Source organism: Jaculus jaculus, chromosome 15, assembly GCF_020740685.1.
Source record: "Jaculus jaculus isolate mJacJac1 chromosome 15, mJacJac1.mat.Y.cur, whole genome shotgun sequence".
NCBI lineage: Eukaryota > Metazoa > Chordata > Mammalia > Rodentia > Dipodidae > Jaculus > Jaculus jaculus.
In genome coordinates, this window is record NC_059116.1 from 3,897,579 (window position 1) to 3,910,260 (window position 12,682).

Here is a 12,682-nt window from a genome sequence, read left to right on the forward strand (position 1 = left end):
CTTGGGCTGAGTTTAGCAGCAGACAAGGGGTTACAGAGATAAATGACCCTGTCCTCAAGGGCATGTCCAGTGAGTGTGCCAGGAAGCGATGTGGTCAGCTTCACATTGCTAGGACAAACATTCAACCAGACACAGCTTATGAGAAGGGTTTTATTTCAGGCTTACAAATTCCAGGAGAACACCAACAATGGAAGACTCTGGCTCCCTTTCATAGATCCAAGCAGAAAGACATCACGAACAGCCAACACCACCAGCAAGAACAAACCGCCAGAGCTCAAACTGCTGTAAACACAACTAGTAAGGGCTAGACTCAGAAATGCCCCCAAAACACTGTAGATCTGCCCCCGAGGACACCTCTTCCCTACCTACTGTATACTCAAAATTCAGTATTCAAACTACCACAGGCATCTTACATGTTGTGTTGGGGGCATAAGGACTGAGGGAGGACGAAGATGACCTTGTGGAATAGGTACTGTTTCAGATAGCTTTCAAGCAGGACTTAGCCTGAAGAGTAGGTACAGGTAGAGAGCATTTTGGACAGGGAGGTCCACGTAGGGGTCTGAGTGTGCACAGACTGCCATGCTCAGGGGGATGCATCCCTGCTCTGTGTGGACGGTGTGGAAAGAGGACTGGCATGGCACCCATGTAGGAATCCAGGTTCACTCTACAGATGGTATGGAGCTCCAGGGGTCTTTTCTAGAAGGTAGTGACATTGGTCAGACATGGTTTTTGAGAAAGAACATAGGGCAGACCTGTAGAGGAAGTCTTGAATCGAGGTGAATGTTCCAGCAAGACTTCTTAAAGAGAGAAACATGGAGTCTACAATGACCACCAAGAAGGAGAGGTGAGGATGTGGCCAGGTCCCTGACTTGGGCAATGGATGGACAACGACACTGCTTGTGGTGGTCAAATTTTGATCACTGGCCATATGCCTGAGAGAAAGCAATTAAAGAATGAGAGATTCATTTATTTTGATTTGCTGTCTCCATGATTTCAGCCCAGAGTTCTCACCTCCATTCACTCTGGGCCTGTGATGAGACTGGCTAGTCACACCATGGTGGTTCAGGGAGCAGAAATGTAAGAGAAAATGCCTACATTTTTGGACTCTCCTTTTCTCCCTTTTATTCCATGCCAGATAGCTAAGGCTGTTACTGTATACTTCCTACCAACATGAAAAACTAAGGATTATAAAATGACCATAGTCTGGGAGCTTTTTTATTTTGACCACTTTTTACTAATGTATATTTGTTGTACAAGATAATGGGTTTCATTATGCCGGATTCATCTGTGATCATGTACTTTGGCCAGAACCTAGAGCTTTTAGTTGACTGCTTTCATTAAATTAACCACAAGATGTGTTACATTTCCTAGGCTAGTCAATAAAAGTGAATTCGTTAGTTATTATCTGCACACTAGCGGGTAAGAATGTGCAGGGCCAGCTGCTGGGGGAAGATGGCTCAGGTGATAGAGTGCTTGTCCCCCAAGTGAGTTTGGATCTCTGGCACCCACGTACATGCAAGGTGGGAGCCAGGCGTGGTGGCGCACGCCTTTAATCCCAGCACTCAGGAGGCAGAGGTAGGAGGATCGCCATGAGTTCAAGGCCACCCTGAGATTATATAGTAAATTTCAGGTCAGCCTGAGCTAGAGTGAGGCCATACCTCACCCACCGCGGTAAGAGACAGTGAATTTCTGAGGCAAGCTAGCTAGTCTGACTAGCCAAACCCACCAAGCTCTGGCTTCTGTCTCAATAAATAACACAGAAAACAATCAAGAAAGACACCTACCACCTGCCCCTGGCTTCTACACATGTAGTCACACCACAGAAATGTGCATGCATGCATACACACACACACACACACACACACACACACAGCAACAACATCATAACAATAAACAAATATGCAGGGCTATTTTTCGGGCAAATAACTCCCCACTTTGGACCAACTTTAAGGAATCTGTCTTCTCCCATTCTGCCCCCATATCTCTCCTGCCACCCACAATGACCCTCTGAAGTCTTGATAATTATTCATAGTGACCAGTCCCACGTGACCCAGGCGACTGCTCTGTGCTGTCACCGAGACAAGTGTTCCAACAGTCTGGTTCCTTCTGACTCTAGGAAGAAAGAAAATTGCCTCCCAAGCCCAGCTGAACAAGAAGCCGGTCTCTAGAATCCTCCTCGGCTGTGGCTCGTTCTCATTTTTGGACTGTCCTCTCTGCTTTGACTTTTCTTGTGTGCGGTGAGGGGTGCATGTGATGGGTGCACTTCTCAGTGCAGAGATCCTAGCTGAAAGCACCTCTCAATGCCACCAGAAGCAAATTCCAAAACGTACTTGAAATAAGAAAAAATGATCACTAAGATTAAAAAAACAAAGATCACGTGTGTGTTTGTTAGCCTCCTAGGACACTAAACCTTCTTTATGCCTTTTTTTAATTAAATCAAAATCAAGATCAAGTTATAAATCCTTGTAAGTAGGGGGTTTATAAGTGAAAATTTGGCAGAATGCTTGCCAAAAACAGTGTGAAATGTGGTTTTACTTTAGCTGTACATTTTGTTTTTTTTTTTTTCCACTTTTGATTTAACTAATCCTATATGAGGCATTTACCATTTTGAGTGCAGTTACCTCCTAACCTGGACATACTAAATTGTCTCTGGGGAGCAACACAGGGTAGTAGACAGCCTTTGAAGAATCCAGAAAGAGTTGTTTTTTGAAACATGTTTGATGTAGACTGGATTGGAACTAACATGCTGTTTAGTTTTATTTTTTTTTTTAATATTTCAGATAGCAAAATTACTCAATGGGAAGATCCCAGACTTCAGAACCCAGCCATCACTGGCCCGGTCAGTATTCTCCAGTTAATGCTTCCATGAAAGATTGGGGTTGCTTCTCAGCACATGTTTCTTGTCTATTACTCATGAAATGGTGATGCCCAGAGCTTGTTGAAGGTGTGTCCTATGAGCCTTGTCACGTGGCTGCAGACTGAAACACTGCCCATGTCCTTTGTCAAAGGGTACCTTAAAAGTAGAAGCAGGGCTGGAGAGATAGCTTAGCAGTTAAGATACTTGCTGCAAAGCCAAAGGATCCAGGTTCAGTTCCTCAGGACCTACGTAAGCCAGATGCATGAGGTGAAGCATGTGTCAGGAGTTCATTTGCAGCAGCTGGAGGCCCTGGCATGCCCTTCCTTTGTTTGTTTGTTTCTTTCTTTCTCTCTCTCCCCCACTCTCTCCCTCCCTCCTTCCTTTTCTCTCCCTCCCTCACCTTCTCTTTCTCCCTCCCTCTCTCCCTTTTCCTTTCTCGCAAATAAATTTTTTTTAAAGTAGAATCAAGAATCTTGAGATGTGACTTAGTGAATAGAGTGCCACTTAGCATGCATAACGACCTGAGTTCAAGCCCCAGCACCACATAAAACCAGGCATGGTGGCGCATGCCTGTAATCCAGCACTTGGGAGGTGGAGACAGGAGGATCAAAAGTTCAAGGATTATAGAATCACCCATGTTTTCTTGTAGCTTTCCTGGGCCTCCAGACAGTTTCCTGCCTCCTTTTCAAACTGAGTTCTGAGGGCTATGTCTAGGGTTAGTAGCTACTTATTTCCCTAAGTTTTGAGTCTTTCTGTGTGTCTGGTACCTATAACTTGTTCCTTGTTTTAAAAAAATATTATCTCCGAGTTGGTCCAGTGTCTTTATGTGCATGTCAGGAAGGGGACGCTGAAAGTCACTGTCATCCCTGTGACATGAGTCACCATTAGTGGCATCAACTAAGTGTCATTCCACCATGCTGCTAGAATGAAGACCATCTAATGCCTTTAGAACACTTCATACTGTTCCCAAACCTTCATTATCAACTGATTTGAAATTCTAGCAATCTTCTCAGGATGGGAAGGCAGGTGTTGTCACCCCTAATTTACCTGAATCCCACAAGCAAACTATCAGTGGTAAACCCAGCAGTTGTCAGAGTTGGATCACCCTGGCCATGAACTCGCCTCTCCAAGGAGCATCGTGAACAGTGACGCAAGCGGTGTCAAGCTAGCCTGGACAGTAAGGACCTATACACACACACACACACACACACACACACACACACACAAAGAGAGAACGTGTTTAATACAGAGCTGAAGGAATTTAGTCCATAGATGTAGTTGTTTTTCAAATACATCTGTTTTAAAGTCAAAAAATAAAAATAAGGCCAGACATGATGGCACACACCTTTAATCCCAGCACTTGGGAGGCAGAGGTAGGAGGATCGCCATGAGTTCAAGGCCACCCTGAGACTTCATAGTAAATTCCAAGTCAGCCTGGGCTAGAGTGAAACCCTACCTCAACAAATAAATAAATATGTGTGTGTGTGTGTGTATTAAAACAAAAAGAGCAAGGAAACAGGAAGGTAGATTTTGAAGAGGACAAATTTGCTGTGTCCTGTTCAAAACCCATCATGGGACTGTTCTAATAAGCTGTACTTAGGGCTGTGCTCCTTTCTCCTGACATGCCCACTGGCATCTTCACAGGGCAAGCAGAAAACTGGCTCTTCCTCTATCCCGAGAAGAGCGCCTAGCAAATGAGAGGTATTGAGTCCTGGAGGAGAATAACTGTCGTTCCACTCGCACACATCATTCCTCAGAATAGGGAACCCCAGAAATCTTTTTTTTTTTTAAATTTTGCACCATTTCATTTTTTATTATTGACAACTTCCATAATTATAGACAGTAACCATGGTAATTTCCCCCCCGCCCCACTTTCTCCTTCATAACTCCATTTTCCCGTCTTATCCCCACCCTCTCTCAATCTGTCTCTTTTATTTTGATGCCGTCATCTTTTCCTCCTATTATAATGTTCTTGTGTAGGTAGTGCCAGGCACTGCAGGGTCATGGATATCCAGGCCACTTTGGAACACCAGAAGTATCTTAGCAGAGCAGCTTGTCACCCACACCTAGTCAATACCTGCCAGATTACAGGCAGGCAAGAGAATAGGTGTCGCAGACTCCAGTGATATTTCGCAGACAGTTACTTGGGAAATTTGTCACCTAATACCATGGAACGTCACTTACAATGATGAACAGTTGAAAGCTATTCTTCTACATTTAGGGAAGGGTCAAAAGAAATCGCTGAGACTATCAGTCTCTGGGAAGATCCTTAAAGTTCACATAGTCAAGTTCTTTTCTGTAACTAGGGAGACGTTCCTCAGTAGACAGGACTTGTCTGTCTCCATGCTAGCTGGTAATAGAGTCTCCCTGGAATAACTTTCTAAGGCTAGCATGCGAGATGGGAGGATTCTTTTTTTCAGTGTAATCCTCCTAGTCACTTTAATCCTTATTGAAGGTGTCAACCAAACAGTACTGGTACTCCTCCCCCCCCTTCTTCCTCTGCTTCCTCCTCCCTTCCTCCTCCTCCTTCCCCTTACTCCTTCCCTCTTCCTCTAACATGATGCCCATTTAATTCCACTAGTTTCTTCTCAGAGGTATCTTCCCCTAGCCACCTCCCATAAAGTAAACTCCCAATAATTCTTGTAAGTTTTCCCCCTGAATGCCTACCTCTGTGGATTCAGTTTTCTTTTGTTCACTTTTATTTATTTATTTGAGAGTGACAGAGAAAGAGAAAGAGGCAGATATATAGAGAGAATGGGAGCACCAGGGCTTCCAGCCACTGCAAATGAACTCCAGACGCGTGTGCCCCCTTGTGCATCTGGCTAACGTGGGTCCTGGGGAACCGAGCCTCGAACCAGGGTCCTTAGGTTTCACAGGCTAGTGCTTAACCGCTAAGCCATCTCTCCAGCTCCAGTTCTCTTTTCTTCATTGGGACACTTTTCATGCATGTATATAATGTACTTTAATCATCTTCCTCCTTCATAGCCTTCTTTTGTCCCTATTGCCACCTCCTCCTGGTCTCTTGCTTCTTCCCAGGCAGTCCCCTTTATACTTTGATGTCGTCTTAAAAAAAAAAAAAGTCTAGATTCTGCATATAAGAGGAAAATGTGATATTTGTCTTTCTGAGCCTAGCTTATCGTTTAACAGACTAGTGTCCAGGCCCACCGATGTAATTGTCCTTCATATTTGTGGTTGAGTAATACTTATGTGTGGTACACCAGAGTTCATCCATCATCTGACACTGGGCACCTGGACTCAGCCCCTAACTTGGCTCTTCACTACCGTCAGTTGCTTGCCGCAACCGCTGTGCGCTCCCTGAGGGAATTGGGAGAGGACTTGGGGAAGGTTCAAACAGGTCCTGGGATGCGATTCTTTGGTATAAAGAGTGCATTGTTAGTGGCTCGGAACAGTGTCACACTTCACGAGTGGAGGAGGAAAGGCAGGTCAGAGAGACAGAGCACAGCTGCGGATTGCTAGTGTTCTGGGCAGGGGGAAGACAGGTGGAGGGGAGCCAGGTCTGACCCAGGAAGTGGGTGAGAGAGAGAGAGAAAGGAGACAGAAAAAGACAGAGACAGAGAACAGAGGTGCATGTATAGGGAGAGAGGCAAATGAGAGGCTGAGACAGGGACACCGTACAGCCAAGCATAGAGAAATGGGCACTTTCAAGAAAGAATTGATTGGGGCAGAGCTTTTATACCCCTGCCCTTCAGCAACAGCCTTGTGGAGGGCCTCTGGGAAGGAGACAGGTTAGCTGGATCTCCTAATGAGTTTTGCCTGAATGCTGGGGGAGGGAGAGAGAACTCAGAGACTAAGTTTCAGGTCCCATGGTTTTCTTAGCACTTAAAATGCCAGGCACACAGGAGATACGCAAGGGTATCTGTTAGAGACATGGGGAAAACAGCCACCAAAGACTGATCAAGACATAAGGAATGAGAGGAGAAGTTAGTCTGTGATGGGATGGAGTGTTAGCAGAGCCAAGAACATGGGGTCTTCGTCAGCCCGTGCCGGAGCACTGCATGTATCCGTGGCCTTGAGCTGGTGGAAGTGTAAGGACTGACAGGTCAGAGCTCCCATGTGACGTCACCAGACACTGCCTGAAATACAGGAGAAATGTGGCCAGTTCCAGTCTGCAGACGTGGGCAGTATTCATTGTCTTAGAAGGTTTTGACTATCATATATAAGTACGATGTTGTCATTGCCTTGAATCCAAAACAAAGAACACGATGCTTCTCTGTTTTGGCCTAGCTACTTGTATAATCAACAGAAGGTAGAGGACAGAGGCTCTTGTCTCTTTCTAGCCAAGAACAAGCATGATTCAAGGTATTACAAGTCTGGAGACAGTTTACTAAAAAGTGATGTATTTTATTAGCCACAAATGACACCATTAGAGGTGTTTCACTGCCTCAATTCATACTGTTTGTTGAAAAGCAACAAGTGACTCTCAAGGGAGCTGGGGTCAGTTATGTCTCTGTACACCAAAGCCAATCTACTTTGCTTCTAAAAGGAATTGGAGGCATTTGTAATTACCTAAAGTCAGGTGTCTGAATCCAAGCGACTTTATAATATAAAATATAAAGTTGGCTTCAATAGGTATATGATAAATAAGTTATTGTTTTTCCAGAGGTATCCGAACTTGTTTGTTTGGTTGTTTGAGAGGGTCTTGCTATGCAGTGTGGGCTGATCTAGAACTCTCTGTGTAGCCCAAGTTGGCCTCCAGCTTGATCCATCTGCCTCGTCCTCCTAAGAGGTTTCTCCACGTCAGCACAGCGGCTTTGGGGGTGAGAAGCCCCTTCAGGGCTGATCAGCCTTAAGTCAGCTCTAGGACTTCCCTTTCCTATGTAGACATGGTGGAAATTTTCTGTAAAATGTATGGGAAATGAGCATTTGAGCCTTGTGATTCGTGAAGTTCTCTGATCCTTGGCTCAGTATATGAAATTTCAAACATGATGTTTGCATTATCTGTGTTTATAAATTTATCTTCCAGGCTGTTCCTTACTCCAGAGAATTTAAGCAGAAATATGACTACTTTAGGAAGAAATTAAAGAAACCCGTGAGTAATCATCTCTTCCAAAAGTGCTGTTTTTATCCTTTCAAGTTACCAGAGAAAGCTGCCTGTTTGTTACTTACATATGAATATTAAAAAATATGCCTTTATGTTTTTATTGCCTTTTGACCCACCTGGATAGTCAGTCTGAATCTTCTTTTTGACAAAAACGTTAAGCAAAGAGTCATTCAGGATTACACACCATCACCTGTACGGTGACTCCTTATATGTAATGCATTAAATGACAAGTGACTTTTATAGGCTATAGAATCATTCGTGCAGGGTGTGGTGGTGTTTGCCTGTAATCCCAGCACTCAGGAGACAGAGGTAGGAGGATGATCATAAGTTCAAGGCCAGCCTGAGACTACATAGTGAATTCCAGATCAGCCTGGACTACAGTGAGACCCTACTTCAAATAAAATAAAATAAAATAACTCAGAACTACAGTCAAAACCACTGGGGAAGCCCATATAGTTACTGTATGTTAGAAAAACCTACGCCCTGGTTATAGACGTCCTCAGGTCTCCTTCTTTAAATTCAGAAGCACAGCTTTAACTATAGCATGTATATTTTAGTTATAAATAAAGTCTACAGTCTATAATTATAATACTTGGCAGTATTTGGTCCAAGTGTGATTTTTTTTCTTTTTTTCTATTTTTTTTCTACCTACAGTTTTTGGTGGTAGTTTACACCAAGAGACCCCGTAAGGTTTTTATAGGCAGTGCCTAGGATGTTGTGTTAGCTACCGGCATGTCTCTCCATCCACGCATTTCCACATCGTCTTCTATGTGTGTTCTATGCCAGTACTTGTCTGATACTGGTCCTAGTTCTGTCCTTGGGCTGCTGAGACACGTGTGCCACCACTGGGGAAGGACAGTGTCCCCAGAGAGCTTAGCTCCTCTGGGATTGCCTGCAGCCATCTCCCTTCCCCCTCTCCCTCCCTCCTACCAGGTAATACTTTTTTTCTGAGCCCTGACGCTCACAGGCTGTGCTCTCACTCAGAAGTTCTGGCCTCTGTCCTAAACTCCTGATTCAAGAACCTCAGGGATGACTCCTTCCAAAGTGACACTAGGAGATGTGAGAGTGATCTCGCTATGACATCTGTCACCCCATTGATCGCCACATTGATTCGGCTGATCTGGCTGGCTAGGCGGGTGTCCCTTTCCTCTCTCACCGCTTCCAGGTCTGTCCCTCCCAAAGCTGCACACTTGGTCAAAGAGGACGACCTTCCCCAAATAGAGGAGGACCAGTTTTCGGTCAAGGGTGTGTGAGTAGCTTTGCTTCCCTGCTAGAACCTCCAAACAAGCTCTCAAAGAGACATTATGTCCACCAGAGCTCACAGGAGAACACAAGCTTTCGCAGCGTTCCTCTGTGGCTCACCCACGCATCCCCCAGTGATGAGCAAGCTCAGGGTGACTGCCCTGCCTTCCTCTGGCACTGGCACTGGCACTGCCGTGTTCTACCTCAAGCCATCCCAAGGCAAGGCCAGCCCTGGGCCCCCTCTTCCCTGGAGACCGTTCTTACGCCGCAGTCACATGCAGTTACATTCATGTCAGTTCACTCTGGGCTTTGGGATATGTCCCTCAAACTCATCAGGAGAGTCCCTGGCCCGTGGCAACATGAGCTCCGGGTGCATAATACCTCCCACCTGGAGCTCCCTCCAGAGATGAGAGTGGTCCAGTCTTCCCTGGGGTGGTGGGTTACTCGGAGGTTTGATTACCTGACTTCAAGTCTCTTCCCCCATGGGACCCGCACATGCAGTTGCTGGTGAGTGGAGCAGTGCCCACGTTGTCTCCAGAGTGTGGAGGGTGGGTTTCTGTACTCAGCAGATGTGTGAGATGCATGGCGGAGTTGCTGACTCACCCTGAGCAGCTGCTCAAGGATGCTTCTGTGTGTCCATCTTAATGCAGGAGGTGTTCTCTCTGTGCCCGTAAAACCCCCATAATGCCGAGCGTCTCAGTTGAATCCGCTTGTTACTGCTCTTTAGTGTGGAGCCTGCCATCATTTCTACGATTAGCTGAGGAAGCGAGGCCTTTCTATTTACTTTGTGATCACGGCCTTCCCTTTTTATCTTCTATACAGGCTGATATTCCAAATAGGTTCGAGATGAAACTTCACAGAAACAATATATTTGAAGAGTCCTACCGGAGAATCATGTCTGTGAAAAGGCCAGATGTCCTGAAGGCCAGGCTGTGGATTGAATTTGAATCCGAGAAGGGGCTGGACTATGGAGGTGTGGCCAGAGAGTGGTTCTTCCTACTGTCCAAGGAGATGTTCAATCCCTACTATGGCCTCTTTGAATACTCTGCAACGTGAGTATGTGGGGGACATTCACCACATGTCCCCTGCAGATGCGGTGGTGGTGGTGGTGGTGGTGTGTGACATTTGTATAAGGATGAATGAGCATGTATGTGCAAATGCATATGGAAGCCATAGGTCAACATGAGGGTATCATCCTCAATCTATCTGTCTTGGTTTTTTATTTATTTATTTATTTATTTATTTATTTATTTGAGAGGAAGAGAGAATGGGCACACCAGTGCCTCCTGGCACTGCAAATGAACTCTAGATGTATGCTCCACTGGGTGCACCTGGCTTACATGGGTCCTGGGGCATTGAACTTCAGGCCAACAGGCTTTGCAAGCATGCACCTTTAACTGCTGAGCCATTTTTCCAGCCCTCCATTTTATTTATTTATTTATTTTGAGTCACAGTCTCTCCTGTAGCCAGTGTTCACTCAATCATCTAAAGTAGCTAGCTAGCAAGACCCAGCAAACCTTCAGTGTGCACTTCCCCAGCACTGGGGTGACAGGCACATGCCACCGTGACCAGCTTCTACACGGAGCTGCAGACCCAGCGTCAGAATCAATGCGTGCACAGAGCGCACGCTACCTCTGAGCCACCTCCCCAGCCCACAGATGGAGTCATCTTAATAAATTTAAAACTGGTAAGAGAATGAGTAACTCGCACATTGGAGATAAGTCCACACTAGTGATTTCAGCCCCCCTACACACACACACACACACACACACACACACACACACACTAACCCTGTGAGCCTACAGCAGGTTCTGACCCAACATGCTAAAGTAATACACCCTCTAATCATCTGGAACATGATTTTTCTCTTGCCAATTGGGTTCATGGACTTGAACTTGAAAACTGTTGAGTAATGGTGGAGGGAAGAGGAGCAGTTTCATTTGTGATGCTGCATGAACTCAAGGGGGGAGTTTGTGCATGTCAGAATTCAGAGAAAGGCATTACATGAACAAGGATAGTCTCTGGAGTGGCAAAGCTTAGAGGCAAGTGTCATAGTTAACCCTTGTGACAGGCACAAAGCACCCCATCTAAAGCAGGTGATGGGAGGAAAGTTTTGTTGTTGTTTCTTTTAAATTTTTGCTTACAGTCTCTCGGGGAAGCTTCACGGTGGCAGGGAAAGCGTGGCATGAGCAGAGGCTGGACTCTAACAAGAGGGAGCTGGCTATAGCACCCCTAATCCTGCCCCACCAGCACACCTCCACCATCAAGGCTTCATCTCTCAAATTGCCATCAGCTGGGAACCAAGCATTAAAAACACATGGGTTTACGTGAGACACCGAATTCAAACCACCACACCAAGTTTTGAGGACTTTGAAGACCCTTGCTTGGGACACAAAACAACTGTACTCTGGTCTCATTAGGGAAGGGCAGATGGTGTCTTGCCATCAGATGTCATTGTTACCAGGCATGGAAACTGAGGCAGATTAATTTGCTTTCTCAGTGGTAAAACATTGGTTCTCATCTCTCTCCAGAGGGAGAATGCTCAAAGGTTTGAACCTTACCTTAAGCTCATAGTAGAATAGTTGTTAACTTTGGCAAGAAGTGGTTAGCTTTGCCCCAGCATGGGCTCCAAGGGAGATGGGGTCTCCTGTGTCCTCTGCCTGGTGTCTCTCTTCTGGGGCCCATTTGGATGGCCGCCGCAGGGCCTTCTCTATTGAGCTTGCTGAGACCTGCTCAGTGTCGACTTGGCAGTTGTTGTGGAGGCCCAAGAGAAAGCCCACTGTATAAAATTGAAGCATATGGGAGCTGGGGAGATGGTTTAATGGTTAAGACGTTTGCCTGAGAAGCCTAAGGACCCCAGTTCGATTCCCCAGAACCCACGTAAGCCAGATGCACAAGGTGGCGCATACATCTGGGGTTCGTTTGCAGTGGCTGGAGGCCCTGGCACGCCCATTCTCTCCCTATCTATCTGCCTGTTTCTCTCTCTGTGTCTGTTGCTCTCAAATAAATAAGTAAAAATAAACAAGGAAAATATATTAAATTGAAGCATAGGGCAGGGTAGGAGACAAGATCCTTTCCTCTCACCTGCATTCCCAAGATATACCTGAAAAAGCCTGGTCTCTGGGAGTGCAATTGAAAGCCACTGGTCCTTACAATTGGGAGCCCAAAGGAAGAGCCCCAGGTTCATCCAGGCATCTTGGGGTGTGCATGGTTGAGTCAGCCAGATTCTACTTCCAGGGCTCCCGACACCCTTCATGGGGCATAGTGATGGTCAGGTTCGCCAGGAGAAAAATCTTTTCCTTAACTTTTTAATGAAAACACCCATACCTATGGACAAGATAGCATAATCATGGTCCCCTCCCACAACTTTGTGTGTATACAAAATGTGTTTTGATCATAGTTTACCCCCATCTTTTCTCCCAACTCCTTCCTCCAAATAGTCCTTCTACTTTTTTTAAAATTGATTATGAATTTTATTGTATGGCCCTGTTGGGTGCTGGTCATATTCCCATCAGGTTATA

At 45.7% G+C, this 12,682-nt stretch overlaps 1 protein-coding gene across 3 annotated transcripts in view; it reads left to right on the top strand.

Annotated features, from left to right (window-relative positions):
* Nucleotides 1-12,682, top strand: part of Nedd4l (NEDD4 like E3 ubiquitin protein ligase) — a 323,634-nt gene that overhangs the window by 283,893 nt on the left and 27,059 nt on the right. For all 3 annotated transcript variants that reach the window (XM_004654771.2, XM_004654774.2, XM_045134685.1), the window contains 3 exons: nucleotides 2,781-2,839; nucleotides 7,842-7,907; nucleotides 9,984-10,213. In XM_004654771.2, coding sequence (XP_004654828.2) covers nucleotides 2,781-2,839; nucleotides 7,842-7,907; nucleotides 9,984-10,213 — 355 coding nt within the window. The remainder of the gene's footprint in view (nucleotides 1-2,780; nucleotides 2,840-7,841; nucleotides 7,908-9,983; nucleotides 10,214-12,682) is intronic.